At 44.1% G+C, this 16,852-nt stretch overlaps 1 protein-coding gene and 1 long non-coding RNA gene across 21 annotated transcripts in view; one reads left to right on the top strand and one right to left on the bottom strand.

The window, feature by feature from the left end:
* Positions 1-1,478, bottom strand: part of VLDLR (very low density lipoprotein receptor) — a 37,337-nt gene extending 35,859 nt beyond the window's left edge. For 3 of the 9 annotated variants that reach the window (XM_059924817.1, XM_059924819.1, XM_059924812.1), the window contains exons 1-2: positions 1,032-1,426; positions 717-859 (exon numbers count right to left, since the gene is read on the bottom strand). In XM_059924817.1, the coding sequence (XP_059780800.1) occupies positions 717-798 (82 nt within the window). In that variant the 5' untranslated portion in view covers positions 799-859; positions 1,032-1,426. Of the gene's footprint in view, positions 1-716; positions 860-1,031 lie in introns of all 9 variants that reach the window. The other 6 variants (XM_059924815.1, XM_059924821.1, XM_059924816.1 and 3 more) reach the window with 4 other exon arrangements.
* Positions 1,121-16,852, top strand: part of LOC132367087 (uncharacterized) — a 155,821-nt gene continuing 140,089 nt past the window's right edge. For 8 of the 12 annotated variants that reach the window (XR_009503665.1, XR_009503670.1, XR_009503669.1 and 5 more), the window contains exon 1: positions 1,464-1,788. This is a non-coding gene — a long non-coding RNA (uncharacterized LOC132367087). Of the gene's footprint in view, positions 1,215-1,462; positions 1,789-16,852 lie in introns of those variants that run through there. The other 4 variants (XR_009503668.1, XR_009503672.1, XR_009503675.1 and 1 more) reach the window with 2 other exon arrangements.

Consider the following 16,852-nt stretch of genomic DNA (forward strand, 5'->3'; position numbering starts at 1 on the left):
GTCTTCGTTCCACTCCCCTCCCCCGTTCAGCTATCCTGGAGACCCGAGAGGGAGAGTCCTATTTCAAGCCTCACTCTTCCTCTAACCCGCACTACACAGAGACGGCCCGGCGCCCGGGGAGTCGCAGTCCGGGTGCGCAGGCTGCGCACTTCTAGTCGCTCGGCGGAGACTCCCGGCGGCAGCCCACCGAACGTGCGGGTTCCTCACCGCCGCGGGGAACCCCAGTCCCGGTCGGCACCCGGCGCCCTTCCTCACCCACCGCCCGCTCCCGCCCTCCGTGAAGTCCGAGGAGCGCTCCGGGGGCTGCCGCGCACGTCCCGGCCCACCCGGCCCTCTGCCTCCTTCCTAACACTCCGCCTGGCAGAGGAGACACAACCATTGTTCAACGGCTCAGAAGCCCATATTCCCCATCCCCGGCCAAGCGGAGTGAAAAACGAGGCGAAGCACAGGTTTTAGGGGAGGGAGTGTAAGGGAATGAAGACTAGTTCGGGCGAGGCTTTAGGACACCCCAAATCCCACTATCCCCCCAGCCTGGCTCCCGGGAGCCGCGGTGCTGACAGCTCAGAGGCGCCACCAGGGTGGGGAGGGAGAGAAGGCGACGAGAGTGGAGAGGCGCCTCCTAGGAGGGGGGTGGGCAAAAGGAGACCCGCGCCTCGGGGCCCCCTGGCGCGCCGGCCGGGTCCGGGCAGGCCGCGGAGGGGCGCGTCCTCACTCACCCGCTCCGGTGGTGCCGCTCTCCCGGGGCGCCCAGCACAGCGCGAGCAGCAGCCAGAGCGCCCAGCGCGCGGACGTGCCCATGGTGCCCGTCTGGATGGTGCCGCCGCCGCCGCCGCTCGCTCCGCACAACAAGTTACCAGCCCTTCGGAAAGGAGGAAGGAGGTGGGGGCGGGGAGGGAGGAGGGGGAAGGGGAGGAGGGGAAGGAGTTCGAAGGGGGGGAAAGGGAGCAGGGAAGAAGAGGCGCACCCCCTCCCCTACAACTTGCACAATCTACCCCCCACCAGCCAACCCACCCACCCACCCACCCACCTACCTCCCCGGGCTGCAGCGGTAGTGCAAGCCGAGCCCGCGGGCAGAAAATAATGCAGGCGCTGCAGAGGAGGGGAGGGAAGAGGAGGGGAGAAAGGGAGAGGGGGTGGGGAGCCGAGAGCGGAGAAGACAGAAGAGAGAGGAGCCGGCCGCGGAGCACCCACCCTGGCGGCCGCTGGAGCGCGGGGTGAGGAGCGAGGAGGGGGCAGGAGGGGGAGTGGTCAGCGGGGGGTGGGGGCGGGCGCGGCGGCTTCAGCCCTCCTTCCCCACCCTCGACGCGCTCCTCTTATAAGCTCGGGGCAGCCAGGTTCCTGCGCCGGGGGTGTGTGAGTGTGCGTGCGAGTGTGAGCGTGAGTGGCCGTGGCCGTGGCCGCCGCTGCCACCCGGACTGCTCCCGGGGCCCGGCTGCTCCGCGCGTCCGCCCGGGGCTCACGGGGGCCCGGGGCGGCCGCTGGTTGGCTCGCGCGCCGCCCTCGCCTCCAATCCCCGGTGCCTGCCCTAATTTCCTGATCCAGGGAACCTGCCGCCGCAGCAGCTGTGCGCTCCCTACAGTCATTACTGTACCTTCCCGGCAGCCGCCAGCAGTAGATGCAGCAGAAGCAGCAGCAGCAGTTAGCACTGATGCAACTACTGAGGCTATTGCCACCGCCTTCCCACTAACGCGGCTTACAGCCCGGGGGGGACTTGCAGTTTCCAGGGGCAACAAGCGTCTCTCTACCACCCTCTCCTGCGCCTCAAAGGAGGCTGGTCCTGTGAGGCTGGTAGGTAGCTTCTTCCTTGGGCCTCCTCTCTCCGCTTAAAAGTGCTGAAGAGGAGTGGGTCTAAACGTTTGGGCTACTTTGATGTGGGGTTGGGGATGCCTGTCTCAGTCAAACGCTGAGATGCCATTTTTGCTAAAAATTAAATGTGTCTTTAAGTGATGAGCGTGTGTGTAAGGAGAGTGCGCGCGGTTGTGGTTTGTCCTCTGTAATAGAATGGGACGAAAGTAACCCAGTCTGGGATGAGGAGGAGGGGGATATCGCTAGCGCAGCTCTGCATTCTCTCATCAACGATTATAGTTAATTGCTAATTGCACAAATGATAGTCGGAGGGCCTGTAATTAAAAGCTTAACCTTTTCTTGCTTGGGGGAGGGGAAACCCGTAGGTTTATTCTTCTTGATATAGTTTGCAACATTCAATTACAAGGCTCAAGGAAAGAAAAAAGGAAGCAAAGGCAAGATTCCTGTAAAGGATTGATTCCTGTTTTGTGTCTGGCAATACTGAGCCTGTAATTTGCTTTTGTATACTTCAGTTTTCTTGCACAATTTCCCCTGGTTGTCCCCATTTAACCAGACTGGGAGGACACACCGAGCTATTTCACCTTCTTAAATAAAGGGTTTATATATTTTTTAAAAGTTGTTTTGATCTTGAATGACTCAAACTCCACCGATTTCAATAGGACCAGCTCTGACGCTATTCTATTGATGATGTGAGAAGTAGAGGGCTCCTGCCTAGCTGTATTCCTCTTGTCTTGGTGCTCCAGGGCATTTGTCAAGGCTAACCATCAGATGGGATGTTTATTAGGAACTTACTGGATCCAGGAGATGGAGAGGAGAGGAAAATTCCAGGTCAGGATACACTTCCGTGGGGTCAGAGGATACCCAGATTGTGAATGGTCTACACGAAGGGGCTTAACTCTGTCAATATGTATTGGTGGAGACTTGCACTGTAGTTCATTTTGAACTCTATTCTGCTCGCTCTGTGGTTGCACGTTTGATATAAACTGCAGCAGCTGCACATGTGTTGCATGTGAAACTGAGTTGAACTCTGCTTTATGCCATTAGTAGTGAAGAGGCATGCAGGTGTTGCTCACCTAACAGGCATTAAGGGATGGTGGTAAAACAGGTGTGTGGCATTTTCAATATTCTCGGGGTTCTGAAAGAGAGGCTGATAATGAGCTGTGTCACTGACGGAAGAGAAAATGTGGTAGAGGGGATGAGTGGAAGCAGTATGAAAAGGCACATTAATATAGTCATGTGGTTTGTTTTTAATATTTTACTCGGAGATAAATATGTATACTGTAAGCTGAACATTGATATGGTGTAATAAGATTTACCTTTGACAAACACGTTATGCTTTCTGTCTCTCCAAAGGATATAAATAAACTGTTGGTGAACTTAGCTGCGGCTCTATGTTCAATCCTGTAGCTCTCTTGTTGGATCAAAAGGAAGCATAACTTTTGGCTCCACCTCTCATTTGGCTGTGTAACTTGGGAAAATCTCAGTGCCTCTCTGTGCCTGCTTTCTGACCTACAAACTGAACACAAAACCAATTCACATAAAGTCAAAGTGCTCTGTGGCCTCCAGGACCAGCTCTCTGCAAAGTGTTGATTATTAGAAGGAAAGGTTGTAAGGAAGAGTGAATTTGATTAATATAGGAAGTAACCGAATAACCAAAATGATACATTTATCATGAGTGGAGATGGGTGTGGTTGAACTAGGCTCAGAGAGGCTGACACTGCTGCATACAGAGCCTTCAGGGAAATGCATAGGCAACCCCGCTCCCACAATCTACCACATTCGTCAGTTTGTTGAAGCAACACACACTGAGCATCCCTGGGTAGCAGGCGCTGTGCTAGGCAGTAGGTATACGGAGATGCTTGTCTAAGGAAGCTCAGGATCCGGTGGGGGAGGCGGAGAAGTTGGCGATTGTGGTACCCTATGCACAGCACACGCTTAGGCTTCAAGGTGCTATAAGGTGACAGGGAGAGAGTAGCTAATCTGACTGGGGGACCAGAGGGTCAGAACAGGCTTTCCAGAGCACTTGTCTCTGAGCTGAAGTCATCGTTTTTACCAAGCAATTCCAATTCTCTTTACTGCTGGACACATGGTAGGATTGCACTTCCTGGCTCCATTATAGTTAGGTGGGGCTGAAAGACCAGTTTTGGCCAATTATTTGTGAGCAGAAGTTCTAGGGTGTCACTTCTGGACTGGGGCATTTAGTGGGACTTGCATGAGACCCTCTCTTTTGGTCTGCATGGTGACTAGACATGCTCAAGTGATGGCTGCTACATTAGCCTGGTCTGAATGACTAGATTGAGTAGTTCTCTGCTGTCTACTTGTCTCTGGCAATGATCACGTAGAGTAGAGGTCAGCAGATGGCCAGTGACCTCTTTCTGTACGACCTATGAAAAAGAGTGGTTTTTACATTTTTTAAAGAGTTATACAAAAAAGTGAAGGAGAAGAAAATGCAACAGAAATTGTATGTTGCTCACCAAGTATGTAATATTTACCATCTGGGTCTTTAGAGAAAAAACTTACCACCTCCTGACATTGAGTGAGAAATAAACCTTTGCTGTCTTTATCTACTGAGCTTTTGTTACTTCAGCATGACCTCTCGTTAACTTGACTGATACTCTGGGTGAAGGGGGAAGGAAGACCCTGGTGAACAGAAGGAACAAAGGCAAAGAGAACATCAAGTGTTGAAGGAAATGCAGGGGCTTCAGGATGGTTCCATAATGGTGTTCCAGTGGGCTGACAGTGGGAAGTAAGGCTAAGGAAGAAAGGCAGGGCCTGGATTACATGGAAATGTGTATGAAATGCCAACACTTTTTTTTTTTGCATTAAAAATTTTTTTTAAATTAAAGTATAGTTGATTTACAATGTTGTGTTAGTTTCAGGTGTATAGCAAAGTGATTCAGTTATACATATACATATGTGTGAGAATATGTATATATTCTTCTTCAGATTCTTTTCCATTATAGGTTATTACAAGATATTGAATATAGTTCCCTGTGCTGTATAGTAGGTCCTTGTTGTTCATTTATTTTATATATAGCATTGAATATCTGTTAATCCCAGACTCCTAATTTATCTCCCCCCCTTTCATGCCAACACTTCGGACTTGATCCTGTTGGCCATTGGTGAGGACTTGCGATGGATTTCTACCATGATAGATTGTCATCAGAGGCCTGACATTCAGTGTGTTTTAGAAAGTTCACTCTGATGTAAAGTGGTCTGTAGGGTGACTTCTTTGGGAAGCAGTGTAGGATAAGACTAGAGGAAGAACAGTTAGAGGCCCTGGTAGTGAGGGAAGGCACCAAGAAAGGACAGGAAGAAGCTATTATTTGCAGTCAGAAATATTCGTGTAATTCTTTCATGAGATTTTTCTCCCCAGTCCTCTGCATATAGCTTTTAGAACAGTGTTTTCCAACCATGGTCAATCCGTAAGAATCCCTGGGGGCTTCCCTGGTGGTGCAGTGGTTAAGAATCTGCCTGCCAATGCGGGGGACACGGGTTTGAGCCCTGGTCCGGGAAGATCCCACATGCTGCAGAGCAACTAAGCCCGCATGCCTGGAGCCCATGCACTGCAACAAGAGAGACCACCGCAATGAGAGGCCCAAGCACCACAACGAAGAGTAGCCCCCGCTCGCTGCAACTAGAGAAAGCCCACGCCCAGCAACAAAGACCCAATGCAGCCAAAAATAAATAAATAAATTTATTTTAAAAAAAGAATCCCTGGAAATGTGTGTTAAAAACACAGATTCCCAGGTCCCTCCCTTGGAGATCCTGACTCTGGGTCTAGTCCAGCCCAAGAGGCTGGACTTGTACCCTTACTCCAGGCGACTCTTAGGATTAGCCATGATTAAGAAAACTTCCTAGAGAATGTCTTCTTCAGTGCAGTCTTAACTGCCAAGTAGCTTTACTTCTCTCAAACCTGTATGTATATATTTGTCCACAATTTCCCCAGGGAGAGTGGGTTAGGGCCCACAGAGAATGGGAAGGTTAATGTTGGGCATTTCGTTTTCTTCAAGCCCTGGAAACTAATAAATATGGGCAGCAGAAGTCATCTTCAAACCATGTTGCTAGGCTGAAGCACTCATTACTGTGTTTTCTACTTCATAGCCTTACCACAGGAAGTAAGAAGTGAAATGAACTGTCCCCTTCTCGAGCCTTCTCCTTCTAAAGTATTTTGACGGTAATTTCTCAGGCCTCCACTCCACCATTTTCTAATTGTGTGGCAGCCAGTGAAATAAACGGGATTCACCCCACTCTAGGCTCTACAGGTAGGATCTGATGGTTTAAACCAGTGGCTCACAAACTTTAGCTTCCATGAGAATCACCTGGAGAACTGGTTAAAACACGGATTGCTAGGCACCACCCCAGAGTTTCTGGTTCAGCTGGTCTGGGGTGGAGCCAGAGTATTTGCATTTCTAACAAGTTCCCAGGTGATGCTGATGTAACTGGTCAGGGAACACATTTTGAGAACCATCGCTCTAAATCCATCAGCATAACTTCCCCCCTCAGCCACTGTGATCAATTCAAGGGTCTCAACCAGTCAGCCTGTGGTCTTCTGGCCACACTGATTGGATACTTCAGCCCTAAGCACATTATTCAAGTCGATCCAGTTATAATGAAGTTCAGGATTTTTGCTTGGTTAGAAAGGCACCCTTTTTTTTTCTTTCTTTTTCTTTTTTTTCCTTTTCACTGACTTCTTATTTTTAAATTTTTTTCCAGTGTTGCTATTTTTATTTTTAATTAATTATTTAATTTAAAATTTTATTTTATATTGGATCATAGTTGATTAACAGTGTTGTGCTAGTTTCAGGTGTACAGCAAAGTGATTCAGTTATTCATATCTATGTATCCTTTTTCAAATTCGTTTCCCATTTAGGTTATTACAGAATATTGAGCAGAATTCCCTCTGCTGTACAGTAGGTCCTTGTTGGTTATCTATTTTAAATATAGTAGTGTGTACATGTCAGTCCCAAACTCCTAATCTATCCCTCCCCCTACCCTTCCCCCTGGTAACCGTAAGTTCAATCTCTAAATCTGTGAGTCTGTTTCTGTTTTGTAAATAAGTTCATGTGTATCGTTTTTTTTTAGATTCCTCATATAAGCAATATCATATGATATTTGTCTTTCTATGTCTGACTTACTTCACTTAGTATGGTAATCTCCAAGTCCATCCATGTTGCTGCAAATGGCCTTATTTCATTCTTTTTAATGGCTGAGTAATATTTCATTGTGTGTGTGTGTGTGTGTATGTGTGTGTGTATATATATATTTATATACACACACACATACACACACACACACACACACACACACACATATATATATACATGGCATATATGTACCTCATTTTCTTTATCCATTCATTTGTCGATGGACATTTAGGTTGCTTCCATGTCTTGGCTATTGTAAACAGCACTGCAATGAACATTGGAGTGCATGTATCCTTTTGAACCATGTTTTTCTCTGGATACATGCCCAGGAGTGGGATTGTTGGATCATATAGTAGTTCTATTTTTAGTTTTTTAAGGAACCTCCATACTGTTCTCCATAGTGGCTGTACGAATTTACACTCCCATCTACAGTGTAGGAGGGTTCCCTTTTCTCCACACCTGCTCCAGCATTTACTGTTTGTAGATTTTTTGATGATGGCCATTCTGACTGGTCTGAGGTGATATCTCATTGTAGTTTTGATTTGCATTTCTCTGATAATTAGCGATGTTGAGCATCTTTTCAGGTGCCTCTTGGCCATCTGTATGTCTTCTTTGAAGAAATGTCTATTTAGGTCTTCTGCCTATTTTTTGACTGGGTTGTTTGTTTGTTTTTTGATATTGAGTCACATGAGCTGTTTGTAAATTTTGGAGACTAATCCCTTGTCGGTTACATTGCCTGCAAATATTTTCTTCCATTCTGTGGGTTGTTTTTTTGTTTTGTTTGTGGTTTTCTTTGCTGTGCAAACGTTTTTGAGCTTAATTAGGTCCCATTTGTTTATTTTTGTTTTTACTTCCATTTCTCTAGGAGACAGATCCAAAAAGATATTGCTGTGATTTATGTCAACAAAGAGTGTTCTGCCTTTGTTTTTTTCTAAGAGTTTTTATAGTATCTTGTCTTACATTTAGGTCCTTAATCTGTTTTGAGTTTATTTTTGTGTATGGTGTTAAAGAATGTTCTAATTTCATTTTTTTACATGTAGCTGTCCAGTTTTCCCAGCACCATTTATTGAAGAGACTGTCTTTCATCCATTGTATAGTCTTGCCTCCTTTGTCATAGATTAATTGACCATGGGGGAGTGGGTTTATTTCTGGGCTTTCTATCCTGTTCCATTGATCTATATTTCTGTTTTTGTGCCAGTACCATACTGTTTTGATGACTGTAGCTTTATGGTATAGTCTGAAGTTGGGGAGGGGTCTGATTCCTGCAGCTCTGTTTTTCTTTCTCAAGATTGCTTTGGCTCTTTGAGGTCTTTTGTGTCTCCATACAAATTTTAAGATTTTTTGTTCTAGTTTTGTGAAAAATGCCCTTGGTAATTTGATAGGGATTGCGTTGAATCTGTAGATTGCCTTGGGTAGTATAGTCATTTTGACGGTATTGATTCTTCCAATCCAAGAGCATGGTGTATCTTTCCATTTGTTTGTGTCAGCTTTGATGTTTTTCATCAGCATCTTATAGTTTTCAGAGTACAGGATTTTTGTCTCCTTAGGTAGGTTTATCCCTAGTATTTTATTCTTTTTGATGAGATGGCAAATGGGACTGTTTCTTTAATTTCTCCTTCTGATCTTTCATTGTTAGTGTATAGAAGTGCAACAGATTTCTGTGTATTGATTTGTATCCTGCAACTTTACTGAATTTATTGATGAGCTCTAGTAGTTTTCTGATAGCATCTTGAGGATTTTCTATGTATGGTATCACGTCATCTGCAAACAGCGACAGTTTTACTTCTTTTCCAATTCGGATTCCTTTATTTCTTTTTCTTCTTTGATTGCCATGGCTAGGACTTCCAAAACTATGTTGAGTAGAAGTGGCAAGAGTGGACATCCTTGTCTTGTTCCTGATCTTAGAGGAAATGCTTTCAGCCTTTCACCATTGAGAACGGTGTTGGCTGTGGGTTTGTCATATCCGGGCTTTATTATGTTGAGGTAGGTTCCCTCTATGGCAAGGCACTCTTTTATAAGCAATGTGGTGTATGGACTTAGGCCAGGACTTCTGTAGCCATTGTGCCACTGTGAAGGAAGCCAATCTGAAGACCACCTGGCTCACGGAGAAGAGGAAGCTGAGAGAATCAGGGAAACAGCACCCAAACTGGAGCTGGAGCCCAGGTGTGATTCTCTTGAAAGCTGCCGTTTTTAGGACTCTCACTTTTCTTAGCAAATAAATTCCCTTTGTTGCTTAAGCCCAGTTTGGATTGAGTTTTCCATTGTTAACAAGTAATTAGCTGATAGAGGTGCCCTCTTGAGGGAAGTAGCGTGTATATGGTAAAACACTGGGCAAAACTCCACCTGTGGACGTATTTACAGTGGAAATAACACGCCCACCCCTTCTGGCGCGGTTTTGGAAGAGGAATGCAGGTATCAGTAAGGACCATCTTAAACAGTTGCTCTCTTGGGCATCCTGACCAAGTCAACTCCCACCATACCTCAGCCCTGAATCAAACACTCCATGTGGGCTTATTACAAATGAACCTTAATTGAGGGTTACAATCTAATAAGAACACTTTTTTTTGAAATCCCAAGGCCAAAGACTATTTTGCAGATGGCTTTTGAAGAATTTCAGAGAGTAAAAGTGTGGCCAAATGTGGTAAAAATAGAGTTATGGTTAGAGAGAAACTCCAAAATGGGTTGAGTATGACGGTAGACCAGTGATTCTCAGCTGGGAACAGTTTTGCCCCCAGTGAACATTTTTAAGTTGTCATGCCTCAGGGAGAGGTACTACTGTAGTTGTTTAGGGGGTTGAGCCCAGGGCTGCTGCTGCTTATCCTACAGTGCACAGAACAGCCCCCTCAACAAAGAATTATCTGTATCAATGGTGCCACAGTTGAGATATCCTGGGCTAGACTAGGTAAAGTCAGGTGATTCTGAAATGTATGAGCTTTTTACCTCGAACAGGGTAGGGGAACATTATTTGGAACTTGGATGGCCCATTAGAAAGATGTTCTCCCTTTGAACAACGAAAACACAAACTGGGTTTTGTCCAGTCGATGACAGCTGTGAATGCAGTATCAAAGGGCAGTGTGTAGATTTACAGACCTGGGAGATGTAAAGCAAAAGACAAGTAGATTACATTCAAATTGAGGTAGACCAATGTAGGCTATCTACATTCTGGCTGCATTGTGAATTCATAGTGCCCTTTAGTTTGCAAGGGTTTTGTTTTGTTTTTCAAGGCAGGGATGAAGTGCTTGACCACTTCTACTTTAATTCTGATAGTTAATTCCTCTGATCCTGGTCCCAAATTTGATTGCTTTCATTTGTCATAAATGCAGTTTACAAGAGGTTTTAGAATGTAGTGCTATAGCATTTAAAACACTCTTACAACTGGAGTGTTTTTGGAAGTAGGGGCTTTGTGGTCCCTACTGTGCTAGCTAAGTATAGATGCTTATTAGAACGTAAGAATTTTAATCTGCAAGTTATGAGTAATGCAGTGAGCTGTAAAGCCTGTGCCATTTCACCAGGATAATTCCATTTTCAAACTTTTAGGAGTTTTGTGGAAATGGATAGTTGGTATATCTAATGTTGTTTTACTTGGCTATGTGTGTAGTTTAAATTCGTATGACATTGCTGCTTGCACTCCTTGAAGCGCTGAGTTTCTAAATGGATATGCTTCTGTCCCACCTGGCTCTTTGAGAAGGTTTTGTCCTAGCATCTCTAAATCCTTTAGAAACACATTTACGAGGAGTTCAAATGCTGATGACTGTGTCTGGAGTGTGGAGGGAAGCCTGGGTTGTCCAGCCTGCTTTTTATGGTTGTTTGAAGGAGGTGCAAGTAATTCTGAACTGTTGAAGGGTAGAGTCGCTTAAGGTGGGAGTAGATAACAGAGGGGTAGCCAAGTACAGTTGAGGAAGTTATCTGTGTATCATTTGGATCTGTATCCCATAAGCAGTTAGTAAACCATTGAAGGTTTTGGATCAAGAAATGATGGGATCAGATATATGTCTTCAGAAATATGATTATTTGAGAAGGTGATTATGGCTGTATAGGATCCAGAGGTCACCCTATGTGGTCCCTGAAAGCCTTTGTGCCTTGAATGAATGCAGGGGGGCAATGCAGGTTAACAATTATGAGAGAAGGTGCTGGAGCCAGTCTTCCTGGGTTCAAAGCTTGGCTCAATCACTTACTGGCTGTGAAATTTTGGGCAAGTTATATAACCTCTCGATATGCCTCAGTTTTTTCACCTGAAAAATGGAGATAACAAGTATACCCACTTCTTATAAGAATTCAGTGCACTCATATTGATACAAGTAAAGCAGTTAGAAATATGCCTGGCATATAATAAATGCTCAGGAATTGTTAGCTACTCTTGTTAATAGTAATGACATTTATTGTTATTGTTGTTGTTTTTATTATTATCAGCAGCTCCCGTGTAAAAGAGAGGCAAAGGGATTACAGGTGTGGGCCCAGGATTGGAACGTTGGAAGGCAGTGGTACTAGACCCCGTCTGCACATTAAAATCCCCCGGAGAGCTTTTTAAGACTATCAACCCTGGAGTCCTACTCAAGATCAATTCAATAACAGTGTCTGGAAACAGGGCCTGGATGTGAGCATTTTTAAGCTTCCCAAGTGATTTGCATTCTAATTATGGCTCACTTGGTGTCAGGCCTGATGCCCCCTGGCCCAGAGGAGACAGGGAAAGCTGGGTGGTAACACTTGAATGAACTTCACCCCGAGGGTGACAACGATGCCATGGCGGCTACTGCAGAGGAAACACGAGCAAATCCCCCGTCTGTGTTCCAGAACAGCCTCCCTGTCCTCGCTCTGTGTGTCCTGCTCCTGGCATCCCACATTCAGCTAGATTTGTCGGCTGTAAGAGCCAAGGACCATGGGAAGTCAGAAGCTCTGCACCACCAGACTGCTAGGAACCCAGCTGGTGTCTACCCATCAGGGATAGGTTACGTATCGCCAGTCTCATGCGTTTGCACATCAATCCCCCAGCAAGGACTTGCTGAGCACTTTCTGGGGCCCAGCCGCCTGCCAGGTGACTGGAGGGCAGCAACCAGATAGCGTTTTGGCTGCCACTGAGGAGAGAGTTGTTATTGTTTTGTTTGCCTTTTCTACAGGAGCCAAAATTCAGGCTTGTTAAGTGGTAATTGACAGTCCTTTCTTCTAAGGAAGTTTCTCTTGGATTTGCTGCCAATAGGAAGTGTATTATTCCTCCTAGCACTATAGCATTCATTTATCGAGTGCCCACTCAATTATGAAGCATGACAGAGTTTGCCATCTAAGAGAGGAAAGACCACTTAATGATTCCTAGAGTCAGAAGTCTGGAATAAATGGATAGACAGATCAAAGAGTTAAGGGGATTCCGTTGTACTCGGAGAGGCACTTTGAGCAAGAGCTGGGTCTTCCACTGAAGTCTTAAAGGAGCCTTTGAATAAGTTGTGTGGGAGAGAAAGTATGTTTTTGAACATTAAGGAATAGTGATTTCAGCTGATCATCTCATAGGATAACAATGTGCAAGTTGTGGTTGTTTTCTAAACCGTGGTGGGAACACATGTAAGACCTGGTAGAAATTGAAATTCTATCTTGAGATCTTAACAATTATTTCCCCTACCCCAGGAGAAATTGAACTCTCTCAGAGAGTATGTTTACCACAATAATTTTCTGGGTCTGATTGTTTTTCTGGATGGACAATTCTTACATGTGAGGGAAATAAAAAAGCTTCACCCTTTGGGAGGGGTTTCCTTCTAGAGTTGAAGAAAGGTTCATGGTTACTGATCCAAACTGAAGGATGATTGATGGTTAACGACCCAAATCAGACCTTGTTCCTTGGATTTGACTTGGGAAGAAGATAACATGGACTTCCCTGGTGGCGCAGTGGTTAATAATCCGCCTGCCAATGCAGGGGACACGCGTTCGGTCCCTGGTCCGGGAAGATCCCACGTGCCGCGGAGCAGCTAAGCCTGCGCGCCACAACTACTGAAGCCCGTGTGCTCTAGAGCCCGCGTGCCACAGCTACTGAGCCCACTGCTGCAACCACTGAAGCCCGCATGCCTAGAGCCCGTGTTCCGCAATGAAGAGTAGCCCCCGCTCGCCGCAACTAGAGAGAGCCCATGTGCAGCAACGAAGACCCAACACAGCCAAAAATAAATAAAATTAAAATAAATAAATAAATTAAATAAACACATGTGGACCTTTAAAAAAAGAAGATAACAGAAGGCCATTTGGAAGCACAGATCAGAGGTCTTATGTAGATAGAGATGGAGTTGGGAGGGTACTGGGATTGGGATGAGGGAGCTTGGGAAATGAGACATAGCTGAGACTTCTACTGAATCTTGCCTTTCACCTTCTTAACCGCAACACCCCAATATCACCAGTATTCTTCTTTGCAATCAAAACTTACTCCTTTCCTGATGTAAATAGTAAGCAAAAATTATGGTTTAAATATTTGCCATGTTTGTGAAATTGAATTGGAATATATGAACAGGTCTTTTAATCAGGTTCTCTTGGTGAACTCCAGAAAGGCATCTTTCTGTGAATAAGTGGCTGAAAGGAAGATGGGTCATTGCTGAGGTTTCTCTCTTGACATTCCTTTACTCCTCTCTTCCGTTTGCCAGAGACTCCAACAAAGAACAAAGAGATGAGGGAGAAAGGGCAGGCTGGCTGGCACAAACACTATGCAGAACACTCAACAGAAAATCTCTGAAGGTCATGGAAGATCTTCTCTTCCTTTTATAGTGATTCCATAGCGCTTGCCTGGCTAGTAGGGCTGTTTTCTAAATGTGAAACAACAACAAAAAATGATGGTTATGTCTTACATAGTGTGAGAAGAATGTCTTGAATTTGTGCACTGCCTTTCTTCTGAGAATGTTCAAAGTACTCTACAAACATGACATCATTACTCCCTGGGAGGAGACTGTGGACAGACTTTAAGGGGAATAATCCCTCTTCAGCAGTTTGGAAGGAGCTCAAGCAGAGATCAGTGTCCAGACTCAGCTTAAGCAAGTGTCCCAGATTGGTTGAGTTCTAAATCTCACATAGAGAAAGATGGGTGTTAATACTAAACATGGCCAGATAAAGTTTACATTGCAGTCTCTTGGTGAACTCTGTGTCTCATGCTTTAAGAAGGCACACTATGTTTTTCTTGTTTCTTATTCTTTTTCCCAAATGGCAATGCTTAACTCTAGTCTCCATCCATTTTGTTTGTTTATTTTTTGGAGCAAGGCAAAAATAAAATGACAGAACAAAACAAGAGACACCGAGAAGTATTTGTATTATCATGACAACACCAAATTGACTCACCTCAGCTGGAGTCTTAGAGAAGATTCCTTGAAGAGAGAAATGGAAACGTCATACCTCCCTCTGTTGTTCTGATTAGGATCTTGTGGCAAAGTAGGGTAGTTAGAAATTCCGTTAACTTGAAGGAAAGAACAAATGCGGTAGTTATTTCTTTTTCTGCCTTTGCAAGGGAAATGTAATCACATCCAATAAATTTGCTTATTTTTCTTTTCTTCATTCCACTTCCCAGTCCCTGCCCTGCCTTCTGCCTGGCTCTCTTAAGAAATCTCGGGAGGTCCTGCCCATGGCAGAAAATTCACAGGATATGAAGAGGAATGGAAGGGTGCCTTGTAGATCTTATATCATTTCCTCAAATCAAGGTCCACTTGAGGGGAAGATTCACTGGAGAAATTACTGGAAATATTGCAACAAGGGTTATTTAGAAATTGAAGATGAAAACAGGAACTGTTTAGCAGTATAGGTCAAATTCTCTTCCCATTTCCTTTGACGCTGATATGAACTGGCTTCAGTTTTTTTTCCACTGACAGGTGTGATACTCTGTCAGATAAAGTAGCTGTTCCATTAGAATCTTTATTTTCTTAATCACCAAAGTATCTCTGGAAGGAAATGGTGCTGGCCATTTAAATCATGCTATAAATACTTGTCCTGTATCTAGACATGACAGTGTACTTCTTAGGTTTACAATCACAGCAGCAAGCTCTGTGCCTTATTGTGTACTTACCAGGATTTTTGGTGGACTCTTTGTGTTTCTCTCCCCAAATACTCCCTTGTTAATTAAAAAAAACACAACCAAAAAACTTCTTGTGGGTATAGTGGGAGTCTTTGATTGATTGAATTGGATTGAAAAAGAGACTAGATGGTTTGTGGCATTTATTTATACAGTTGACCCTTGAACAACTCAGGGGTTAGGGGTGCCAACCCCCCAACCCCATGCAGTCAAAAATCTGCATATAACTTTTTTATTTTTAATTTTAATTTTTATTTATTCATTTATTTATTTATTCATTCATTTATGGCTGTGTTGGGTCTTTGTTTCTGTGCGAGGGCTTTCTCTAGTTGTGGCAAGTGGGGGCCACTCTTCATCGCGTTGCGCGGGCCTCTCACTGTAGCGGCCTCTCTTGTTGCGGAGCACAGGCTCCAGACACGCAGGCTCAGTAATTATGGCTCACGGGCCTAGTCGCTCCGCGGCATGTGGGATCTTCCCAGACCAGGGCTCGAACCCATGTCCCCTGCATTGGCAGGCAGATTCTCAACCACTGCGTCACCAGGAAAGCCCTGCATGTAACTTTTGATTCCCCCAAAACTTAGCTACAAATAGTCTACTGTTGACCAGAAGCCTTACTGGTAACATAGTCGATTAACACATATTTTGTATATGTATTATATACTGCATTCTCACAATAAAGTAAACTAGGAAAAAGAAAATGTTAAGAAAATCATAAGAGAAAATACATTTACATCACTGTACTGTTTTTATCCATACTGTAAGTTTACTTTGTTTACAAGATGCCTTGTCTGTTAATACCTGCATCAGTAACGTCTTATATGATATAAAACACTGTAGATGTTATACTAACACTAGCATCAAAAGTAAAAAGATAATGTACAAAGAAATTCATATTTATTTACAGGTATAATGTTTCATGCATTGATAACAAAGAAGCAGCAATATGATTGCTCTGTGGTAGCCTAGTGTCATCAATACGATTGCTTCACAGTAGCCTAACCTATACACTAAATGAATCGTTATAAAATTTTTATGACTTACAGTATTACAGTGATATTCATATTGGATATTGTATTGGAAACATTGTTACATTTAAAAACCCACCTACCTGTGATGATAGGCTGATATGTAGTTTCTCCAATTACCAGAGAGAGGCATATTGTATGGTAATGTAATTCTTTGAAAGCAAAGTTATAAAACAGTAAGGGAACTAATATGTGATTAATTTTATATGCAATATCACTTACCTTTATGCCTGTGTAAGGATAGACTAGTATCTACATATATTTTATGCATTCATGACATAACTAACTTTTTCTTAATTTTTTTGGTATATCTAGGCTATGTAGTTCGCTTGCATGTTTTTTAAATTATCACAGATCTCCAAAAAATTTTCCAATATATTTATTGAAAAAACCCCATATATAAGTGGACTCATGCAGTTCATACGCATGTGTTCAAGGGTCATGTGTAGATGGACTGCCAAATTCATCTTCTCAGCTTTTCCTACTGTACACATAACTCTTGCTGAGAAATTTCCAGTGTCTTTCCTTCCAAAGGCTAACCCCCTTATTATGGACACTTGGAGCCTTCTACCCCCACCTGTCTCTGTGAGTGCATCACCCTCTCTTCCCGCCCAGAACCCCCTGCTATGGTCTTGTGTTTTCTCGTGGCTTATTCTGGTCTTTGGTTGCTAGTGTCATGTGAGATGGGGTCTATGAAATTTTGGCCATTATATACATGTTGTCATATTCAGTAAGGTTGGGGATCACAAAACATTACTCTTTGTTTGCTGTGTAACTTTGCCCTCCTTTTGTTATTTTTAACCTTTTAAGGCTCTGTCCAGTCTCTTCAACTGTGTTGACATCTCTGTAATATT

Source organism: Balaenoptera ricei, chromosome 6 (genome assembly GCF_028023285.1).
Source record: "Balaenoptera ricei isolate mBalRic1 chromosome 6, mBalRic1.hap2, whole genome shotgun sequence".
Lineage (NCBI taxonomy): Eukaryota > Metazoa > Chordata > Mammalia > Artiodactyla > Balaenopteridae > Balaenoptera > Balaenoptera ricei.